We start from the raw sequence: 20086 nt of genomic DNA, 5'->3' as shown, positions 1-20086 counted from the left end.
CTATCTACTCCAGGGGTACAGAATGTCTTTCAGCCCAAGAGGTGAATTCAATTCCAGAGAAGCTTTCAAGGGTAGCATTCCAGGGGGGCAGGGGTGGGGAGGCAAAAGGGAAGGGTCCAAAAATACACCATTTTTTACCTTACTGCCAGTAACTAAGCCTTACGAGAGGCATTTCAACCTTTTAGAATGGGAAAAAGCTGCATGGAGATGCCTGGAAATCATATGGCAATTGGTGGTCTGGGGAAAGTGAAGCCTGGGGAAGGGGGCATGACCATCTGGGGAACCCAGGGTGGGCCAAATTTGAGATCCTGCACCCCTGATCTAACCCACAGTACTTTCCCTATTCTCAGGTTATCTCCACAAGAGACAGTCTCACTTGGATCACCTGGAGAATGGGTGAACACCCTCTTTCAGAAGGCTCAACCTTCACCTAACAGGTTGTCCTGGATGAACAGATTGTTTACACCCTGGACAGTGCAGGAGTCCAGTCTGATGAGTTCAGCTTTTCACTCTTGGATGGTCTCTACACACAGACTGGGAAGGTGGAGTTTGCCATAGCACTGCCAACTGTGGATCCATCCAGATTAGTCGTGAACAGGGCCCTGCAACTTTCTGCCAGTAGTTGGGGAAAGAGGGCAGGGCCTTCTGGGGAAGCCCAGAGTGCTGACTTGGAACCCATGAAATTGAAGACCAAAGGATTAAAGTAACTGTTCATGTGAACAGGGCCCAGGTGACCACTTGACAGCCCAGGCTAAACAACGTTCCGCCAGCAGGAGGAGGGAAGAGCTGGCTTGTCTCCTTTCTAAGCTCCAGTGCAACGCACCTTTCCTTTCGATGGGCGCAGAGAGGATGCCGGCGCTCTCACTGATGTGGTAGACTTTCTTGTCAAACTGCAGGGTGGGCTCATCTTCCGCATCGCTGATGAAGACCTTGGCCTTGGTGATACCCCCCAGCAAGGCATATGCTGGCATGCTCAGCTCCACAGAGAAGCTCTCCATGTTCTCAAAAACGTCATCATCATTTATAAGGATAGTGCAGAATTTAGTGTCCTCCCGCTCGTCGAACTGCACCTATGTGTTGGTGGGGCAACAGTAGGGATGTGCGAATGAGCGATGTTCAACATCGCCAGGATTCTCCGGACATCATCTCGCCGCTCGTCTCGTGCCTGATTCCCATTTGCCATTGCTACTTGCTCTGAGTGTACGGGAAACTTGCACAAATCAAGCAGTGATCAAACTGGAGATTTGTGCAAGTTTCCCCAAATTTCCTAATTTACACAACTTTCCTCCATAGACTAAAGTGAGGCTGATCCATTCAACAGAGGAAATGTGCACAAATCAAACGGAATCAGGAATGAGATGAACGTGAGCACATGTTTGACAATTTATGAATGTCTTTGGTGGCCATGTGCTCACATTCAAAGCTTTGAACGGGCATGTTCGCATGTTTTGTGAGCAAAAACAAAGTTCCCCATCATCCTTAAGCAACAGCAATTGTGCGATGATTATATGCAGAGGTATGAAGAGGCTATTCAGAGCCAGGGTGCACCATACCTCAACAAGAAGTGCCAGCTTCTAACCCTGCAGTAGCACAGTTCCTCTATGAGCTCCAGGGCAGTGAGACATTACTGGAGAATGGGGATTATTATAATCCCATTATTAGGATTAAAGCCCCAATGCTGCAGGAGCCAAATCACACCCAAAACCAAATAACCCCATAAGCTGCCCAATGTGCTGCTCTACTCATGACTCTGTTAAGCCCCATCCCATGCTCTGGTTCTCCTCCCCATTGAGACACATCTCCCCACCCCGGAGATAAAGCAAACCATTGGTATGTCAGGGGCTCCGAGGTATGAATTGGGAATCTCATGGGCTGAGAACGGAACTTACGCTTGCTGACTGAGTATGCTCAGAGTTCTCTGCAGGCACAAAGGGGAACAGAAATGTGCAACACCAGTCCCTGTGACTGGCAGGCTGCAGAAAGCCTCTGAGTTGGCCAGGCTTGGTATAAGCCTCAGAAGCCTGGAGTTCTTCCCTTGTTTGAACAGAACAGCACCTCCTGCCTTCTGGAGGTCAAGCTTCAGGCCTAGCCTCCAAGCCTTCAGCCCAAACACCAGCTTCTACCCAAGTCTGGCAGCTGACTGCAGGAACCCCAAGTTGGAGAACTCCCCTTCCATGTTTGGACTTGGGTCCGGCTGGCCTAGCCCTGACACAGGGCAAGAGCCCCAAGCAGCCAGACATTTGAGTGGCTGACTTTAAATGATGGCTCCTGGCTCAACATCCTCTGCAGAGCTTTTAACAGCTGTGAGACATAAAGAGGTTCAGCCCATGAAGCTTCCCTGGTTCGCTGCCACCCACCTTTCTCCCTTAGCCTAAGACAACTCAACCCGAGAGCTTTCTTTCTGGGCAAGCAGTGCATTTCCTGAACCCACCTGGCCTGCATACTCAACATAATCCTGTTCTCCTGGCTGTGGACCGGAGCTGGAGGTGGCCGTTCCCTGCTCGGTACGGCACAGAACAATAGCGTATTGCTTGAGGTTTCCCGTCCGCTTCACCGTCACACTGATGGAGCCAGCCTTTTCAGTGACATTGTAGCTGGAAACAGGGAGAGTCAACACTAGGAGGCTTTTTCAGGTCACAGAGAAGGTGCTCTCCAGAGAACATGGAGTGCTCAGGAATCAGCAGGAATGAATCCTCCTCTGCTGGGAATTTATGTCCCACTGTATTCAGGGGGGCTTCCCATGTGCTTTTAGCCACTTATTCCCAGGATCAGCAAATTCAGACTTGGAGCTGCAGTTTGTCTCAGTTTAATCAACTTCAGTGCATTAGCCTTCCTATCATTTAGTCAAGAATGTGTAATCTGCTTTCATTGGTGGTAATTCAATTTAATCAAATTGGTTTAATTCAACTCCAGAAAAATAGAAAGGAATGAAAGTGCAATAACAACATTTAATTTGGCAGAAACCCAGTAATACAGATCTGGTTAAATAATGCGTCCTAGAGCATGTGGTACATTATTGACCAATAAAACATACACATGCTGGCTGAAACTGTGGGCAATAATCTGGCTGGTTAGTTCAAGTCAGTGTGTGGCAATCAATCCCATTTCCCCATCCACAGTACACCTGCAACCTCCCGAGGTGTCGGACATTTGTGATTTGGTTTTTCTTTTTTCTTGGCCCGTTCTTTTCCCAACTCCTGACACCTCTGCCCTTTTCTCCCTTCACACTTTAGACCCTTGCTTTTCAGACTCCTCCCCACACCCTTGTCAGTCTATTCTATCCAGTGGACGCTGGTGGCTCTGATGTCAGTGGGGTGGTGAATCTGCTCTGGATTGCAGTCAGAACCAGTCAGGACTCTAAAGGAGCTATCCAAGGTGCAAAGCACCTTGGATAGCTCCTTTAGAGTCCTGACTGAAACCTGGAGCGGATTCACCACCCCACTGGCATCGGAGCCATCAGCCTCTACTGTCTCTATCCTACTTCCTTCAGCCAACATGACTCTTGGCCTTTTCCCCACACAGCTGCCCATCCTAATCCTGCCTGCCTCCCCAGTACCCCTGGGCTCCAGAAGTTTTTGCTCCCATTCAAAGTGACCTTTCACCTCTCTCACTTATTTACTTAAAATATTTAGAGGCCATTTTTCTGTTAAAATAACGCTCAGGTGTGGCTTACAAACAATTATATCAACAATCTGTAAAAACAAGCAACATTCTAGCCTTGGACTGTTTGTGAACATTCCATGACATCATAGTAGCAAGAGCTCAGCCACTGGCTGAAACAGCTCATAGGCGCCAGGCTGGTGTTAGCTTCTTCCGCACACTGAAGTGCAACGTAATTTCCTGTGCTATCATGGGTGAAAGCCAGTGCTGGGTTGAGTTACTTACCTGGAGTGCTGAAAGCTGATAAGAGACCACTGGATATGGAAGACATTGTCAGTGACCATACTGGGTTTGCTGTCCTTTACCAGAAACTCAAAACTGTCTTCAGTCTCTTGAGTCCTCTCTTCATGCAACACATACCAGATCAATCCCAGGTTCACGTCCTCTGTTAAGAAGAGACTCTTTAGGGAACTAATCCATGGAACTAATCCAACTAAATAATAACTTTTGCATACATATAAGCCATAGGGATAGCCTCCATGCTGACCTATTTCTGGACAAAGATTATAATTAATACAAAATGTTAGAATAAACCAAGAACAACTACAAGAAATAAGAAAGACTCCTGATGGATGTTGCTTGGAAATGGTTCCATGTTTTCTCAGCCTGTAAGTGTAAAGTGATGCACACTGGGGCAAATAAAGCAAATGCGTTGCTCAGTCGTGCTTTCCTACCTTGCGTAAATGTGGTCACTGCCATTCCTGGCTGCAACTTCTTCTCCACGTAACCATGTTTCGGCCTAGCTGTTATCTCATAGATCAGCTGTTTGTCTTCTGTATCAGGATCCATAGTCAACAGCTCCTTCTTGGTGATCAGGTTTTTGGGCTGGATTGAAGACATGAAGCCAATGACATAGATGGCATCGAGAGTTCGTGGATTTGAGCTTGAAAGTATTAGTGTTAACGTATTAGTTAAACGTATTAAAACGTATTAATACATTGAAAACATATTAGTGCAGCCTTCCCCAACCTGGTTAACCATGCTGGCTGTGGATGATGAGAGCTGTAGTCCAACACATCTGGCAGACACCAAGCTGAGGAAGGCTATACTAGTGTACTCCAAGAGCTAAAGGCTATTCCCTTAGGCTCCGTCTCTAAGCCTGCATGTCCATCCCTTGACAATCCTCTGTAGTGGGGCTCCAATGGCTATGCTTCTCCAAACGCTCAAGCAGAAGAAGAAAAGAAGGAGCACCTTTGGAAGGAGAGGGGGAAAAGCTTGGGCTGGGGTATGGGGGCATTAGAAAGTAGTTAAGAAAATTAGGGCTCCAATAATCTAACTCAATTAGATTATTTATCTGTTTATGTAAATCAAGGGTAGGCAACCTGGCACCCTCCAGATGGTTCTTGGACTACAACTCCCATCAGCCCCAGCCAGTATGGCCAAATTACTGAGGATTATGGGAGTTGTTGTCCAAAACATCTGGAGGCACTGGGTTGCCTCCTCCTGATCTAAATGTTTTTTACGCCACCTTTCGGGGTCCTCAGTCTTTTCAGACCCTCTAGTGCTGTGCTGCTGCCTGTTCCTCAGCTCCCTGGAGAACAACTAAAAGCACCTGATGGGAGACAGTGGAGAGGAAGGATGGAGGCAGACCCCAGACCCTCTAAAAGCCAATCTATTAAATGTCCCTAAAGCCATTTATGTCCATGGGTTAGTTTTTGAACACATGCAGGCTTCCCCCCCCTTTTTTTTAAACACCAAGAGGTATTGGTGTGTGTGTGTGTGTGTGTGTGTGTGTGTGTGTGTCTGTTGCCATTACCACCTACTCACACAGCACAGCTTGGAATGAAAATCTGGCTTCACTATCATACCTTTGCATCGGTGATGGAAGAATTACTTGATTAATTGCAGCGATTAATCTACGAGCGCTTCCCACTTTAGGAAAGCAAATGCCAATAGCAGAGTAAAACATCAGAGTGTGCAGGTCTATGGAGCTGGGGGGGGGGAGTGGGGGCAGCTGTGCTATCAGGGACTTTAGCCCCACAGTTTAAGATCGATGGCTCAGTTTAGCCATAGCTGCTGATGAAACAAGCAGCAGAAGTCTGTTCCATCCATCATACTGGTCGGCAGCACCAAGGGCGGGAGGGGGAGCCCCAACCAATTCCCTTCGGCTTAGAGTACTCAAACTCCAGCCTGGACTCTTTCAGTCAATACCACATTGCAAGGTTTATGAATGTCATGCCCCAGAGGATCTGGTCAACGAGACGTGGCTGTAAAAAAGTCCTGCACACTCATGCACGGGTGGTACGGGGAGATTAGTTACAGATGAAGCACAGAGGGGAGACTGAACGTTTCTCCACCCAAAAATTTCAATCCTTTCAATATTTTAACCTGGAAAAGCTTCACTTCTCCAAAATAAAAGAGGTTATGTTCAGTCCTTCACCAACCGTGCTGACAATGTTTGGGACGGGTGTTCTGAAACATGAAGTAACCCTGCTCAAAAAAGTGCACCCCATTTTGAGTTGACCTCAGACCCCTTTGAGATTTGGGCTCACACAAAATGGATTTTGCCCACCAACCCTGCCGCTACTAGCCTTTCCCTGCCAGTTTTCCCCCATGCCAGCAAAAAAATCCCGCCCCTGTCTTTCTGAAGGAAGGGGCGGTAAGCAGAGGTGAGGCACTATGCCTGCCTGAGTCTAAACTGGAATTTCCTGCTGGTATTATGGGTTTTAGCATTTTCTCCACACCCCTTGATCCCTCTGTTCAAGATTTTTTAGTCCTATTTAAATAAACATACTGTCAACCGTTCCAGACTCTATAAGGAGCTGATACACAGTTGGGGCTATGTACAATCCGCAGCTCTGCGTTCTTTAAATGGTTAGCAAATGCTCTGCACATGCATCCCAATGCAAACATAGACCATTTGCTTCTATCAGGGGTATTGGACTTCAGGCCAGTGGGCCAAGTTCGGCCTAGCTGGGGTCCCAATCTGGGGTTCCCCTGATCGCCTCATCCCCTTTCTCCAAACTGCCATTCATCTAGCAGTCTCCTGGCTTTTGTGCCCTTTCTCCCCCATTCTGAAAGGTTGAAATAAATGCCTCCCCAAAGGCTTAGTTACTGGCTGTAAGAGCATCAGCCTACAATATGCTGCTATTTTGTGTATTTGGGCTGGAAGCAAACTGGAAGCCAGTGCAACTGGTCCAAAAAAACAGTGTTGTGCCATCTGTAAAACTAAGCCTGATGAATGTCGGCCTGCCATATTACTGGATGTGAGAGCATCAACCTAAAATATGCTGGTATATTTGGTAGGTTGGGCCTGCTGGCCTTGCAACAGTGCCAATAGGGCCCAGAAAAAACAGCTGTAAGGTTGGAAACCGAAGTAAGAAAAGGAACAGCTGCACAATTACATTTCCAATGTGTTTTGACACTTGGTTTTTATCAAGGGGAAAACTCTTGGAGATTCTTTTGGAGGATTCCCCCTCCCTTGCTTCTTCCAAAGAAGACTGAGAGTTTTTTTACTTTTGGCCTGTCCCCTTTTGCCTTCAGCTCTGCCCACCACTGGAACGTAGCCCCCGGGAGCTTTTCCGAAACAGAATTTGGCCATTGGGCTGAAAGAGGTTCAACAGCCCTGGTCCACGTAGAGCTCTGTGTACATGTCAAAACCCTTGCATGTAAACCGTTCTTTTCAGTGAATGATCAGGGAGCACCCAATGCTGTGGCACCATTGAAGCTAAGTGGATGCAGACCTAGTCAGTGCCTGAATGGTAAACAATTTGGAAGCCCATATAAGCCACTCTAAGTATTCTAAAGAAAATGCCAGACAGAAGTATAAACTAGCAACACAGATATAAAAGCCAATTAATGACATTCCATCCCACTCTCCGAAACGTCTATCACACTCTAGTGTGACCAAGAAACAGAACCTGGGGTGGAATTATACACAGTGGAACAGGCCTGATTTTTAATAGTTCAGCACTGAAGCTAATGATGTCTTCAAGTACACTGCTTTACGTTATCCCAAAGAGTGAATGGTTGTCCTTGGCGGTGGCGCAAAGAGCAAGCTCTCCCTGGAAACACCTGCCTGCCACCAGACCAAATGCAGGAGTGGAGCAGGTAATGATACCCAGGGCTGGAGGACAGGGCTGCAGTTGCAGCCCTCTAGTTCATTCTATATTTCCAGCACAGCTCTCAGAACCGAGAAAGCGGCCTATTTCCTGTTCTGCCTCTTCTTGTCTCTTCCGACTTTGTGTGTGTGTCAAAAAGGACTGTCTGACTTGAAAACAAACCAACAGTAAAAGCCTACCATGCCATCCATGTACTCCAGCCATTGGAGGCCCAGGTTTGTGACAATTCTTGGGGTTCCATCATCCACAGGAAGAATTTCCACTCTGAACCACTGAGGCATGGCAGTCACAATCTGAGGAAATGAGGCATCTATTACCATGCCATGCAATTTGGCATATCAGATACAGAGTTTATGCAAGGTCTTAAGCAGGAGTGCAGAACCTCAGCCTTGGAGGCTAAATCCACCTTCCAGGGGGACGTGGCCAGGGTTCCCCAGATGGCCATGTCCCCTTGCCCTGGGCCTACTCCCTTTCCTCCCAACCACCAGTCGTTAGGTAGTTTCTCAGCTTTTGTACAGTTTTCCCCCATTCTCGAAGGCTCAAGTGCCTCTCCAAAGACTTTGTTACAGGCAGTAAGAGTGCCAACCTAAAATAGGCTGATATTTTTTGTATTTTGCTGGAAGCCAGTTCAATTGGTCCGAAAATCCAAGTGTTATATCATCTGTAAAACGTACGCTTGACGTCTGCTGAATTTTGCACTGGCTGTAGTTTCCAGACTATTTTTAAAGGGCAGCCCCAAGCGGAGTGCTTTACAGTGATCTATACGAGAGGTGATGAAGACATGAACCACTGCGGCCAGATCTTCCTTCCCCAGGAAAGGGTGCAACTGCTGCACCAGTCAAAGCTGAGTGAATTCACCCCTGGCCACAGCTGCCATCTGGCCTTCTAAAGAGTAGTGGTGGATCCAGGCTCACTCACAAGCTGGATACCTGATCCCTCAGAGGGAGTGCTACCCTATCCAGAAGCATTTAAATATGCATTTCTCAGCTTGCAATCTGAAGAGATACAAGCCAGGAGAAGCTACTCAGCACTGGTTAAGCCTCATCTGGAGTACTGTGTCCAGTTCTGGGCACCACATTTTAAGAAGGATGCAGACAAACTAAAGAGGATTCAGAGGAAGGCAACAAAGATGATTAGGGGACTGGAAACACAGTCCTATGAGGAGAGACTGAAAGAACTGGGCATGTTTAGCCTTGAGAAGAGAAGACTGAGGAGAAATATGACAGTGCTCTTCAAGTACTTGAAAGGTTGTCACAGAGAGGAAGGCCAGGATCTCTTCTCGATCATCCCAGAGTGCAGGACACGGAATCATGGGCTCAAGTTACAGGAAGCCAGATTTCATCAGGAAAAACTTCCTGACTATCAGGATTGACTCTGGGCACAGGGAGATAGTTAGCAGCTCAGATTCAGAAGAGGAGCAGCCAGAACGGAGGGAGGTTTTTTCACAGGCCAGTTCAGATATGGATAGGTGTGCTTCTCAGGTTACCAACCACCAGATGGCCGGGCATGAAGCGTCATCCTTACCCCCCTCCGTGAGAAGCAGCGGGGAGGAGAAGGTGGGGCTTGAGGTCTGTGACCTCAGAGACGCTGTGGTTTCCACACCTACCTCTTTCCCATCCTCCTCCACAACAAAAAATGGATTGGTTCCATCAGACACAGTGAAGGTGAAGTGGTCCTGCAGTGAGTTGCTTCCATCGTGACTATAACTGATTCGGTTCTGGTAGACATCCTCCATCGTGAAGGCATGGGTCTGTTGGTAATGGTGCCTGTCGCTGCTACGTTCAATCAGACCATGGCGTGGGGGTTGCACAATGGTGAATGTGATGGATTTGGCCTGTGCCCAGATGGCAACATGGGAGGAGGACACAAGGAGTCAGGCAAAACCTTGGAAACTCTTGGAAACTTTTCCCAAGAGACCATCAAACACTTGAAATTCCAGATTGCTGTTTAAAAGGGTAAGTCACAGAGTTTTCTCACAACATGAGCCTTCCCCAAACTGGTGCCCTCCAGATGTTTTCAACTAATACTCCTAGGATTCCTGGCCACTGGCCATGCTGGCTACAGCTGATGGGAGTTGAAGTTCAAAACATCAGGAGGGCACCAGGTTGGGGAAGCCTGAACAGCATTGTGCAGGCAAGAAATGCCTCCAGTGGGTGTATCCCTCCATGGTCTCCAGCCTTTACTTCTTCATGCTAAACTTAATTTATAGAATTCCATACCTCGAGATGTACTGTCTGCTGTTCCCTTAGATGGCCTTGAAAAAGCATTTGCTAAATTCACGAAAGGCAGGTTTATCAATGGCTGCTAGCCATGTCAGCAAAATGGAGCCTCCTTGTATGGTACACCTCCAAATACTAGGTGCTGGGGACAAATGGCAGTGGAAGGCCATCACTTTCATTCCCTATTTTGGAGCTCCCAGAACAACCTTGGCTGGACAACACTGGAAACAGAATGCTGGACTAGATGGACTTTTGGGTTCGATCCAGCAGGGCAATTGCTATGTTCTTATATGTCAAACGGTGCTAGCAGAATTCTGTAGCACAGGGGTGGGCAACCTGCGGCCTTTGGTTCAATGGTATATAGCCCTATTTTCAAAAGCCCTCTGCAAGTGATAGTTCAAACCTCTGGAAAGAGTGATCTGTCCCTCTTCCAGCTCTGGCCCAGCTCACTTATGGCTTCAGCCCTGCCCACTGTGGGCTTGCGCCCCTCAACAGTTTCCCTCAAGGAAATTTGCCCCTCTACAGAAAAAAATGTTTCCCACTCTTTTTGTAGCACTTCAAGCATGAGCAACACAGAAAGGCCTCCCTCTTATACCTCTGTGTCAAGGTCTGTGGCTTTAAGCTCGAACTCCGAGATGGTTTTCTTCACTCCTTCCTGGACCCTCATTCCAGGGCTCTGCACAACAGGTAAAGAGTCATCTATTGGGTTAATGGTGATGTAAAAATTCTGGCTCACCTGTTTGGGGGAAACAAACGGAGGGAATTTTACAAGAAAAGAAATCCCATCTGCCACAGTCTTTCCACAGACCAATTCTGCCTACTACGTACTTATTGATAGCAAAAAGAAACCCTCTCACCTTGTTCACGCCATCAGAAACAGAGAAGGTGACTGTGTCGGAATGCTTCTCTGCCTCACTGGTATGGATGTAATGTATGCTGCGGGAGACCAAATCTGCCTGTCTGAAGGAGCTGATCCTTCTGCCTAGAGTGGAAAAACAACAGCAGTGGAAAAAAAATGGCAGCAAGTTGATGCGCATATGGGGCATCTCTACACCAGCCTGACATCCTGCATTTAAAATTAGGCTTTCTGCTTCCTGTTTTAAATGTAGGATCATGACAACTCCCCTTTTCACCGGCTTCCTTTCCCCCCTCCCCTTCCCCCCTCCTTCTCCCCTTCTCTGAGTCTTCCATTATCTTTCATTTATCTCACTCCTCTTCTTGCCGCTTTAACTCTTTTCACGGAGGAAACTGAAGCAGAACACAACGGGGGGGGGGTATTTGATAGCTCATTATCTGCGATCTATTTAAAAACGGAGCAAAGGGCATTTAGCGCAGGAGACGCCTTGGAGGGTCACGGCCTTGTGTAAAGAGCCCGCAAACTTCCACGAAGGAGACATCTCAATCGCCGGATGAAAGCTCCGTGTGAAGAAAGCCATGGACTGGAAACTTTCTTTTTGAATGCTTATCTCATTCAGCTGCACAACTCCCCTGTGAGATCTGTCACTCTTATGCCCATTTTACAGACAGGGAGCTGAGTTTGAAACAGAGCGATGGTTGTTTGCCCAAGGCCGCTACTGAGATGTGAATACCCCACCCACACCCCCAGCTCGCTTTGAAGAACCTGAGATATTTTTCAAGCATTTGAAAGAAAGGTGGGAAAATCCCAAATGGGAGCTTCATTTTCAGCTTAAGTCAAGCCGATTGGTACCCTGTGGGTTGCCACCAGTTACCACTTCCCCCTTTGCAATTGTAAAGCTTCTTTTGCTAGTAAAGATGGGGGAACTGTCAGCAGAGGACTAGAAGCAGCAATATGATGATCCTCATGGAGGATAAGGCTATCGATGGCTACTGTTCCTGATGGCTACGTGCTGCTTCCAGTATCACAGGCAGGAGGCCATGTACACCAGTCACTTGGCTCACGAGCAGGAGGGTGCTGCTATTTATTACATTTCTATACCACCCAATAGCCAAAGCTCTGCTATTGCACTAACGTCCTGCTTCTGGGTTTCCCACTGGCAGCTGGTTGGCCCCTGTGTGAACAGAATGCTGGACTAGATGGCCCTTTTTTCTGATCCAGCATGGCTCTTCTTATTTTCCTATGGGCCCCATTTCATCGGCCCCAGAAGTGAGGGGGTCTGAGGTCTTCTCAAAATGAGGCGTGACTTTTCAAGTGGGGAAAATTCCCATTTCAAGCCCTTCCCGCTCGAACTTTTTCAGCATCACTAGCCCACTGAGTTCATGGCTGAGCAGTAATTTGAATCCAGATGTGTCCCAGGTTCACGCTCAACGTTGTATCTACTGGACCACACGCACACACACACGGAAGTGGATGACACTCTGAAAAAACTAGGGGCATGCATGTGCCAGTGAGTTCCAATGCACACAATTCAACACTTCCAAGTCTGCATGGATTCCATGGGATGAGAGCATTTCTCTTGATTTTGTCCCTGCAAACTGTGAATGTCCGCAAACCTGGTGATGCAGCATGCTCCAGGTGTCCCAGCTGGGGCTGTGTGGCGATCCTGTACAGGAGATCACTTGGCTCGCTGTCCTGATCCATGGCTGACAACTCAAGGGTGGTGACCTTCTTCACTGAGTTTTCATCCAGGGTCAGTCCAGTGTTGACAACAATGTATGGAGGCAACTGATCCTCTGGAAGCACCCAAGACAAAAAAGGTAAGTTTAGAGCTTGCTTTTTTCTCTTCTTCTCCTTGCTGTGTTCCTCTCTCTCGTACACAAATGTTCTAAACTACGCTACCTGCCACCAGATTAAAGAAATCGTAGTCAATGAAGCATATGCTCTTCTCCATATCCCACCTAGGGTGGAGGCACAACTGACGGTGATGAGAAATCGGGCTTTCTCAGTGGTTGCAACAATATTGTGGAACACCTCGTCCTGCAAAGCACAGGCGGCCCCCCCTCTAGAAGTCTTCCGCCAGCTGGTAGAGACATTCCTATTCCAGCAGCCTTTTGCCTGCTCAGTGTTCATTTAAAGGTTGTTTTATCTGTGGTCTCCACCCTTGTATTTTTACTATATTGTCTACTGGGTTGGATCCAGACATAGTCATACTTAGAGTAGACCCACTGAAAAATCAATAAGAACCAAGTTTGTTGTGACTAACCTAAGTTCTGTTGATTTCAGTGGGCCTACTCGAAGTATGAATACATCTGGATCTAACCCGCTGTATGTGCAGTTTTAATATTGTATTATGGTTTTAAATTGTGAGCTGCTCTGAATAGCTCACAGGCACTAGAAGAGGAGGATATAAATTTCTATATAAGTAAAATAAATTTAAATATGCATTTTAGGCCATCAATTAAATTCGCATAAATTTGCATCTGCTTAAGAACAATAATTTTGCAGCAAAACACATAATTTATCAGTTTTTAAGTGATGCATGCTTGTGTTGCAGGCAGCCGGAATCATTTCAGAAGAAGTATCGCCATCTTCCTGCATGAGAGAAAAGGGGGATTGCCTCTTCCTAAGATGGTGCTTGCCAGCTGCACTTTTTATATGAATTTAAAAGTAATATTTTAGTTTTTAATTGATCACAGCTAATTAATCTAACTGATTAAACTTTTACATTCTAAGCCACATTTTTTTTAAAAAAAACACACCCCAGTTGATTCTCAAGAAACGTAATATGTTTGCCCATCACTACATTCTGTTGGTGCCTTGAACAATGCATTACCTAAGATATCACAGGAGAAATGTATCTCTATCTATATACCCCACAATGCACAATTAACCTATGGAACTCCCTGACAAATGATATGGTGACGGGAGAAACGATGTGGTGATTGGTGTCCTTGAACTTTAGGCCAGTAATACCCAAATGTTTACTGAATTGTAGTCCCTGCCTGGTCCCCTTCATTGCTGATACCAGCATCTTCCCTTCTGCTTAAATTGTGTTCTCTGGCTCAAGTCTTCTCCACAGTTTCCTTGTTTCCAGTTAACAAAAGCCACATCAACTTTCTTGCCAAAGAAAGCAAGGCTGAGGCAAGATCCCTGGCCTTACCTATTACGCTGATTGGAAATGCCTGGTCCACCATTTTGTTTCCTTCTGCATCTGCCACATCAAAAAGGAAAGCCACTGTCCCTCCTTGCTCCCCTTTCTCATGGCTGTACTCCACCTGTCCTGTAGGGATAAGGCAGAAGAAAAAGAATGAAAATAATACTCAGAGAATCTGAACTTAGCTTGTGTTACTGCCTTTCCTGAAGTCTATGGCCAAGTTCTCACCCTGCTGGTAAACCTGTGTTTGGGCTGTACCACTTCAGACCACAAGTGAATACACGTCCATACAAAAGTATCTTGCTGACGTTCTAGTTTTCTATGAGGGTGGTGGTTGTTCCTCTTTTAAATTGGAGACTGAAGTGGTACAGCCTAAATATAAGTTTACCACTGAGGGTCAAACTACACATGACATAAATTGCATAATGTGTAGCTGAAGACCATCTTTTTTTTACTCTAGAGTAAATGCTCATGGCCGCAATTTGGATTGGAACGACCACGCACTGGGAGGAGAGAATTAAACCTCCCTTCTCCCTACCATTTGCTTCCTGAAATCCCTCCTCCTCCACACAAGGATTAAAATAATTTTTAAAAGTCTTCATTGACCCTAATCTCAACTGAGGCAGGGGCCTCATTCACCATTCCCTGCTAAGTGATAGCATCAATCCGAGAATATGAGAAGCAGCTGTACACACGTGCGCCTCACAACCTGGCTCTGGAACCATGATGAAATGCCAGAAATCTGTTTTACGTCTCAGAACCAGAAAGACCCACCTTTATTTATATCAGCCTGGGTGAAACTTTTGACCGGTCCTTTAACAGAGATCTGTACCAAGGAATCCCTTTTGTGCATCTGCAGAACTCCAAGGATGGGATCCTTCTTCATGATGTATCTGATCATCTGGTCATCTGAGTCAGCATCTGTGGCTTTTAAGTGCTGGTCTGTAATGATTTCCACAGAGCCTAGGTGGTAAAAGAACATAGCCCAAAACTTGCTCTTCCTTCTTGCCAAGTCATTCTGAAAATGTATTTGCAATACAGCCTCATTGACTCAAAGGGAGGCCCACCAAAATGTTCAGATGATTCAAATGTCAGATGAACAGGACTGCAGTTTTAGATGGGCGATGGGCACTGAAGGAAGGGTTTCAATGAGTAGAGAGAATATTACTAGTACCTTCACCTGATTATATTTTACTGGACTGGGTTCTAGCTGCAGTTATGTGTTGTAGCGTTTTTTTATGCTGGTGTTTGTTGTTTTTTAGAATGTTTGCTACTGTTGCTGTTTTTATTTCATTAGTGCATCATTTTTATTACGTGTGTTTTACTGTTGTTTGCTGCCCTGGGAGGCTTGCTGCCCTGAAAGGCAGCCAATAAATACTATAAATGAATGAATGAATGAATGAATGAATGAATACTGGTACACATTTATGAAAAGCATACAGGCGCCTAAGTGCTAATATGCCAGCCTTCCTCAAGCTGAACCACAACTCCCATCATCCTCAGCCATGTTGGGTGGGGATGATGGCAGCTGTAGTCCAACCCCATCTGTAGGGCACTGATTGAGGAAAAGTGAGTCAGAAGAACAGAGTATGGGAGAATCAGGTTGTAATGGAAACATGGGCTAGGTAAGCTTCAGAGAGGTCTTTGTATAAGGAATGAGTCTTGAAGGAACAATTTGAAGGAAGAGAAGAGGCAAGTGTGCCAGGACAAACAGGGCATCTTCACACTGCAGGCTTAAAACTGGCTTAAGAAGGCCCAGAGGACCCTGAGAATTGTAGCTCTGTCACAGGGAACTAAGAAAGATCTTTAAGGGAGCAATCCTGTGGCTGTTAGTCAGCGGCTAGTCAGTCATAGGATATCTGGTTTTCCGGGAACCAACTTTCCCCCACTTCCGCGAGGTGGCATGGAAAAGCCCTGTGCTCCACGCATGCAAGAGGAGCATGGAGTGGTCAAAATGGGGCATTCCCGGGGGGCGTTCCGGGGCAGGCAGAACTGCCTGTACGATACATCCAATGTGTCATATGGCAGCCTCCTCCCCCGCTCGGCCCTCCTGCAGCTAGACAGCCGCAATTGGCTGTCTAGCCGAAAATGCAGGGCAGGAGGAGCGCGGAGGGAACGAATTTGTTTTCGCTTGGGTCATGGATCTTCACACACATAATTCACTACATTCTTTAAAGAAATGTAGGGTTTCACAGAGAGGGTATGTTCCAAGTGTGCAGTTTTGCTATCAGCACTGCTACCATCCCTGCAAAAATCATGGTTAGCATTCACTCTTTCATTCTGTACCGGCAGAAAGTTGCAGGCCCCTGTTCACGACTAATCTAGGTGGATCCATAGTTGGCAGTGATATGGCAAACTCCACCTTCCCAGTCTGTGTGTAGAGACCATCCGAGAGTGAAAAGCTGAACTCATCAGACTGGACTCCTGAACTGTCCAGGGTGTAAACAATCCGTTCATCCAGGACATCCTGGTAGGTGAAGGCCGAGCCCTCAGAGAGAGTTTGCCCATTCTCCAGGGGATCCAAGTGAGACTGTCTCTTGCGGAGATAACCTGAGAATAGGAGGAATGCTATGGGTTAGGTCAGGGGCGCAGGATCCCAAATTTGGCCCACCCCCATTCCCCAGACCGCCTATCGTTTGGTGGTTTCCCAGCTTTTGTGCAGATTTTTCACCATTCTGAAAGGTTGGAAGGCCTCTCCAAGGCTGAGTTACTGGCAGGAAGAGCTCTAAGCTAAAATATGCTGGTAGTTTTGGCAGTTTGGCCTTTTGCCTTCAGGCCCACCCACCACTGGAATGTGCCTCCCAAGAGCTTCTCTGAAAGATAGGAGAGTGCTCTTCAAGTGCTTGAAAGGTTGTCACAGAGAGGAAGGCCAGGATCTCTCCTTGATCATCCCAGAGTGCAGGACACGGAATAAGGGGCTCAAGTGACAGGAAGCCAGATTCCGGCTGAGCATCAGGAAAAACTTCCTGACTGTGAGAGCAATACGTCAATGGAGCCAATGACCTAGGGAGGTGGTGGGCTCTCCCACACTGGAGGCGTTCAAGACGAGGCTGGACAGCCATCTGTCAGGGATGCTCTGACTTGGATTCCTGCACTGAGCAGGGGGTTGGACCCGATGGTCTTCTAGGCCCCTTCCAGCCCTACTCTTCTATGATTCTATGAAAAGGAAGTCAGCCTGCGGGCTGACAGAGGTTCAGTCCTGCTGGGTTAAGACCTCACAGGTTGCTTCCTTTCCATTCCCCCAATATCCCACTTATATTTCCTGCCCCTCTTACTCATTCTTCACACCAGTCTTCCCTAACCTAGTGCCCTCTACTTGTTTTGAACTACAGCTCCCATCTTCCTTGACCACTGGCCATGCTGGCTGGGGCTGATGGGAGTTGTAGTGCTACAGCATCTGAAGGTCACCAGATTAAGGAAGGCTGCGTTGCATGCAATGCTTAACTAACCTATGGAACGTATCACCGCAAGATGTTTGGGAAGCTTTTCAGAAGGATCAGATACATTTATGACAGTGGATAGTCATGACAGCCAGAAATGGAGAGCCTCCATGAAGATGAAGATTTTGTCTTCAGAGACGGTGTACTCCTGATTACCATATGCAAGGGGTAAACAACACAGAATAGGTGTCCCTCATCGCTGGTATGAGGTCCCTGAGAGTTTCTCTGAAAAGGAATTCAGCCTTTGGGCTTAAAAAGGTTCAATTCCCGTGGTCTATGCCAAGGCCTGGTGAAGTTTGCTTGCTGCCAATAGGGAAATATCGTAAAAATCACTCTAGTGACAGAAAGAAGTCCAGATATTTTGGACTACAACTCCCAGCATTTGTGACCATTGCTGGCAGGGGAATCTGGGAATTGAAGTCCCAAAGATGTGACGATCTACCTTCTGCCCACCCCTGCTCTAGTACAATGACTCAGCCCTATCAGCAGTATGGACCTTACCATGAGTGGGCTTCTTGGTCACTACGAAGACCAGCTGATGGTCAGGAGTGTCCAGGTCTTTCATGCTCAAGGAGGAATTTTTGATCACCACCCCTTTGCTGTCCTGTACTTGGATGGGCTCCAGCTGCATTTCAGGGGGCTCATCATTCAGACGCTAGAATACCAGAAAAAAATGCATGGGGAAAAATATGCTTGTGCGATGGAGTGGGATATGCCATGAAGGAGGAGGAAGAGAAGGAGAAGAAGAAAGGAATTGGAAATGGAACTAGAAACTGCATCACCTCATTCAGAATTGGTGCTGCAAATGTAGTAAACTCAAACAGCTTACACTTCAGTCCAGAACACCCTTCATGGGTCAAGGTTTCTTGGGTAAATCTGAATGGTAACTTACTTGTAAGCTTTAAAAACCTTAAAACAGCCTTCCTCAACCTGGTGCTCTCCAGATGCGTTGAACTGCAATTCCCATCATCCCAGCCAGCATAGCCAGTAGCAATCTGAATACATTTCCCCTACTAATATTTGTGCAATCCCTCTTTGTTGTGGAGGCAAGGCTAAACAAAGGAGAGGGCGCAGACAGCTGGGAGATAACAAATACATCATCTCTAATATAGTGGTGTTTTATGAACTGAACACCAACAAATGAACTCACTCACCTTAATAGTGATGTTGACACTGCTAGTTTCTGATTGGCTGAAGCCATCACTGACATAAAAGCTAAAGGTGTCCATTGATGGTTCAATACTTTCGTGGACATTTTGAAAGTAATAAATATGGTTGTCCACCACATCTTGGAGCGAGAATGACAGATCTGAGCTCGTGGTGCTTCCAGGGCCAAGTCGCCTACCTGCAAACACAGCAGTGTCTATGTGAAAGGATATTTAGGGTACTATCCTATGCATGTTTAGACAGAAAAACAGTCCTACAATTCCCAGTGTTCCCCAGCCAGCATAGCTGGGAATTTTAGGACTTCTGTCTAAACATGCATACGATTGCACCCTTAATGTTAAACAAAAATATCCTGATCTATCAGGCAGAAAGAGCAGCTAAATTATCTAAATGCTTAAAAGGCATCACTATTAAACACAGCAAACTTCAAAACATCCTGCAGCACTGAATTCTCTAGCTTAATTATGAACTGTATAAAGATGGATTTTCTCGGGTTTGAGAAAAATGTTCCAGGACGTGCATAAAGGTAATGGTGAGCAATACACACAGATCCCTACCATACACACTTTTAAAATAATCTGAGATTCACTTTATTCTGCAAGTCAAGAAAATAGTGCTCATTTAGGGTACACAATCCTATCGATTATGCCCCCGATGATCATAAGCCCCCGGATTCAGAGGCTTACGATCACCCTATGAGGGGCAGGTGGAGCAGCGGAGGCAATCTTCACCTCTCTGTCCTCCTGCCTTGCATTTTTCGCTAGATGGGCTTTTTTGCCCGTCTAGCTGGGGCGCTTTGGAGGGGAAGGGATGGAGGCCAAAGAGGCCTCAGGATAACTCATACCCTGGCCTCTCCAGTCTCCTCCCCTCCCTGCCCACCAAAATGCCCCCTTTCACCCCTCTCCAAAGTTGATTTTCTGATCTCAGAGAGCAGCCGGCACAGTTCCTTCAGTGCCAGCTGTGGGGTGGGGGGAGGGGGTCAGATCTCCAACTCCCCCTTCCAAGGTTGGAGCGCTATCTCTGACCTCAGAGGTGGAGACTACAAACAATCCTAAGACCCCTCAGATGCTGTCCTGGGGCCATAGGCTTCCTGCCTTAAAAAAAAAAAGAAAAGAAAAGCAGAGACAGCCATGCTGGTCCATGAGAAAAAAAAATCCAATATCCACAGCTGCGTCCTTCATGAGGACCAATCTAATAAAAAAAAAAGTACAATCATTTCTTTTAAAAAGTACTTTTCCCTGCTTGAGTGTAATCCTTCTTCCGAAGTCACAGGTGGGTGTGCCCCCATGCCAATATCTACATGGCCTGCAAGCGCCAGGAGACCTACCCACTGACATAAAAAAATACTGGACTGGGCCTATCTAGACCAGCTTCTGCTTCAGTTTTAGATTATCCACAGTTTAGCAGGATGTCCAGACCCTAAACTGTGGTTCATTTTAACTATGGTTAGTAGAATCAAGCCAATTTCATCAAACTGCAGTTGATCTAAAAAGGAAGCGGAAGCTTTGATACTCTCCCTCATGGCC

At 46.7% G+C, this 20086-nt stretch overlaps 1 protein-coding gene across 1 annotated transcript in view; it reads right to left on the bottom strand.

Annotated features, from left to right (window-relative positions):
• The window catches only part of FRAS1 (Fraser extracellular matrix complex subunit 1), a 381912-nt gene that overhangs the window by 50068 nt on the left and 311758 nt on the right, over positions 1-20086 (bottom strand). Inside the window, exons 41-54 of the mRNA XM_084855428.1 lie at positions 18548-18738; positions 17895-18048; positions 16240-16503; positions 14728-14916; positions 13960-14079; positions 12413-12592; positions 10798-10922; positions 10536-10676; positions 9328-9555; positions 7901-8014; positions 4335-4485; positions 3886-4045; positions 2432-2594; positions 824-1070 (exon numbers count right to left, since the gene is read on the bottom strand). Of these exons, the coding sequence (XP_084711554.1) occupies positions 824-1070; positions 2432-2594; positions 3886-4045; positions 4335-4485; positions 7901-8014; positions 9328-9555; positions 10536-10676; positions 10798-10922; positions 12413-12592; positions 13960-14079; positions 14728-14916; positions 16240-16503; positions 17895-18048; positions 18548-18738 (2427 nt within the window). The remainder of the gene's footprint in view (positions 1-823; positions 1071-2431; positions 2595-3885; positions 4046-4334; positions 4486-7900; positions 8015-9327; positions 9556-10535; positions 10677-10797; positions 10923-12412; positions 12593-13959; positions 14080-14727; positions 14917-16239; positions 16504-17894; positions 18049-18547; positions 18739-20086) is intronic.

This window comes from Heloderma suspectum, chromosome 5 (genome assembly GCF_057233095.1).
Source record: "Heloderma suspectum isolate Gila_16-S chromosome 5, 16-S_ref, whole genome shotgun sequence".
Taxonomy (NCBI): Eukaryota; Metazoa; Chordata; class Lepidosauria; order Squamata; family Helodermatidae; genus Heloderma; species Heloderma suspectum.
This window is presented reverse-complemented; position numbering and strand designations above follow the sequence as displayed.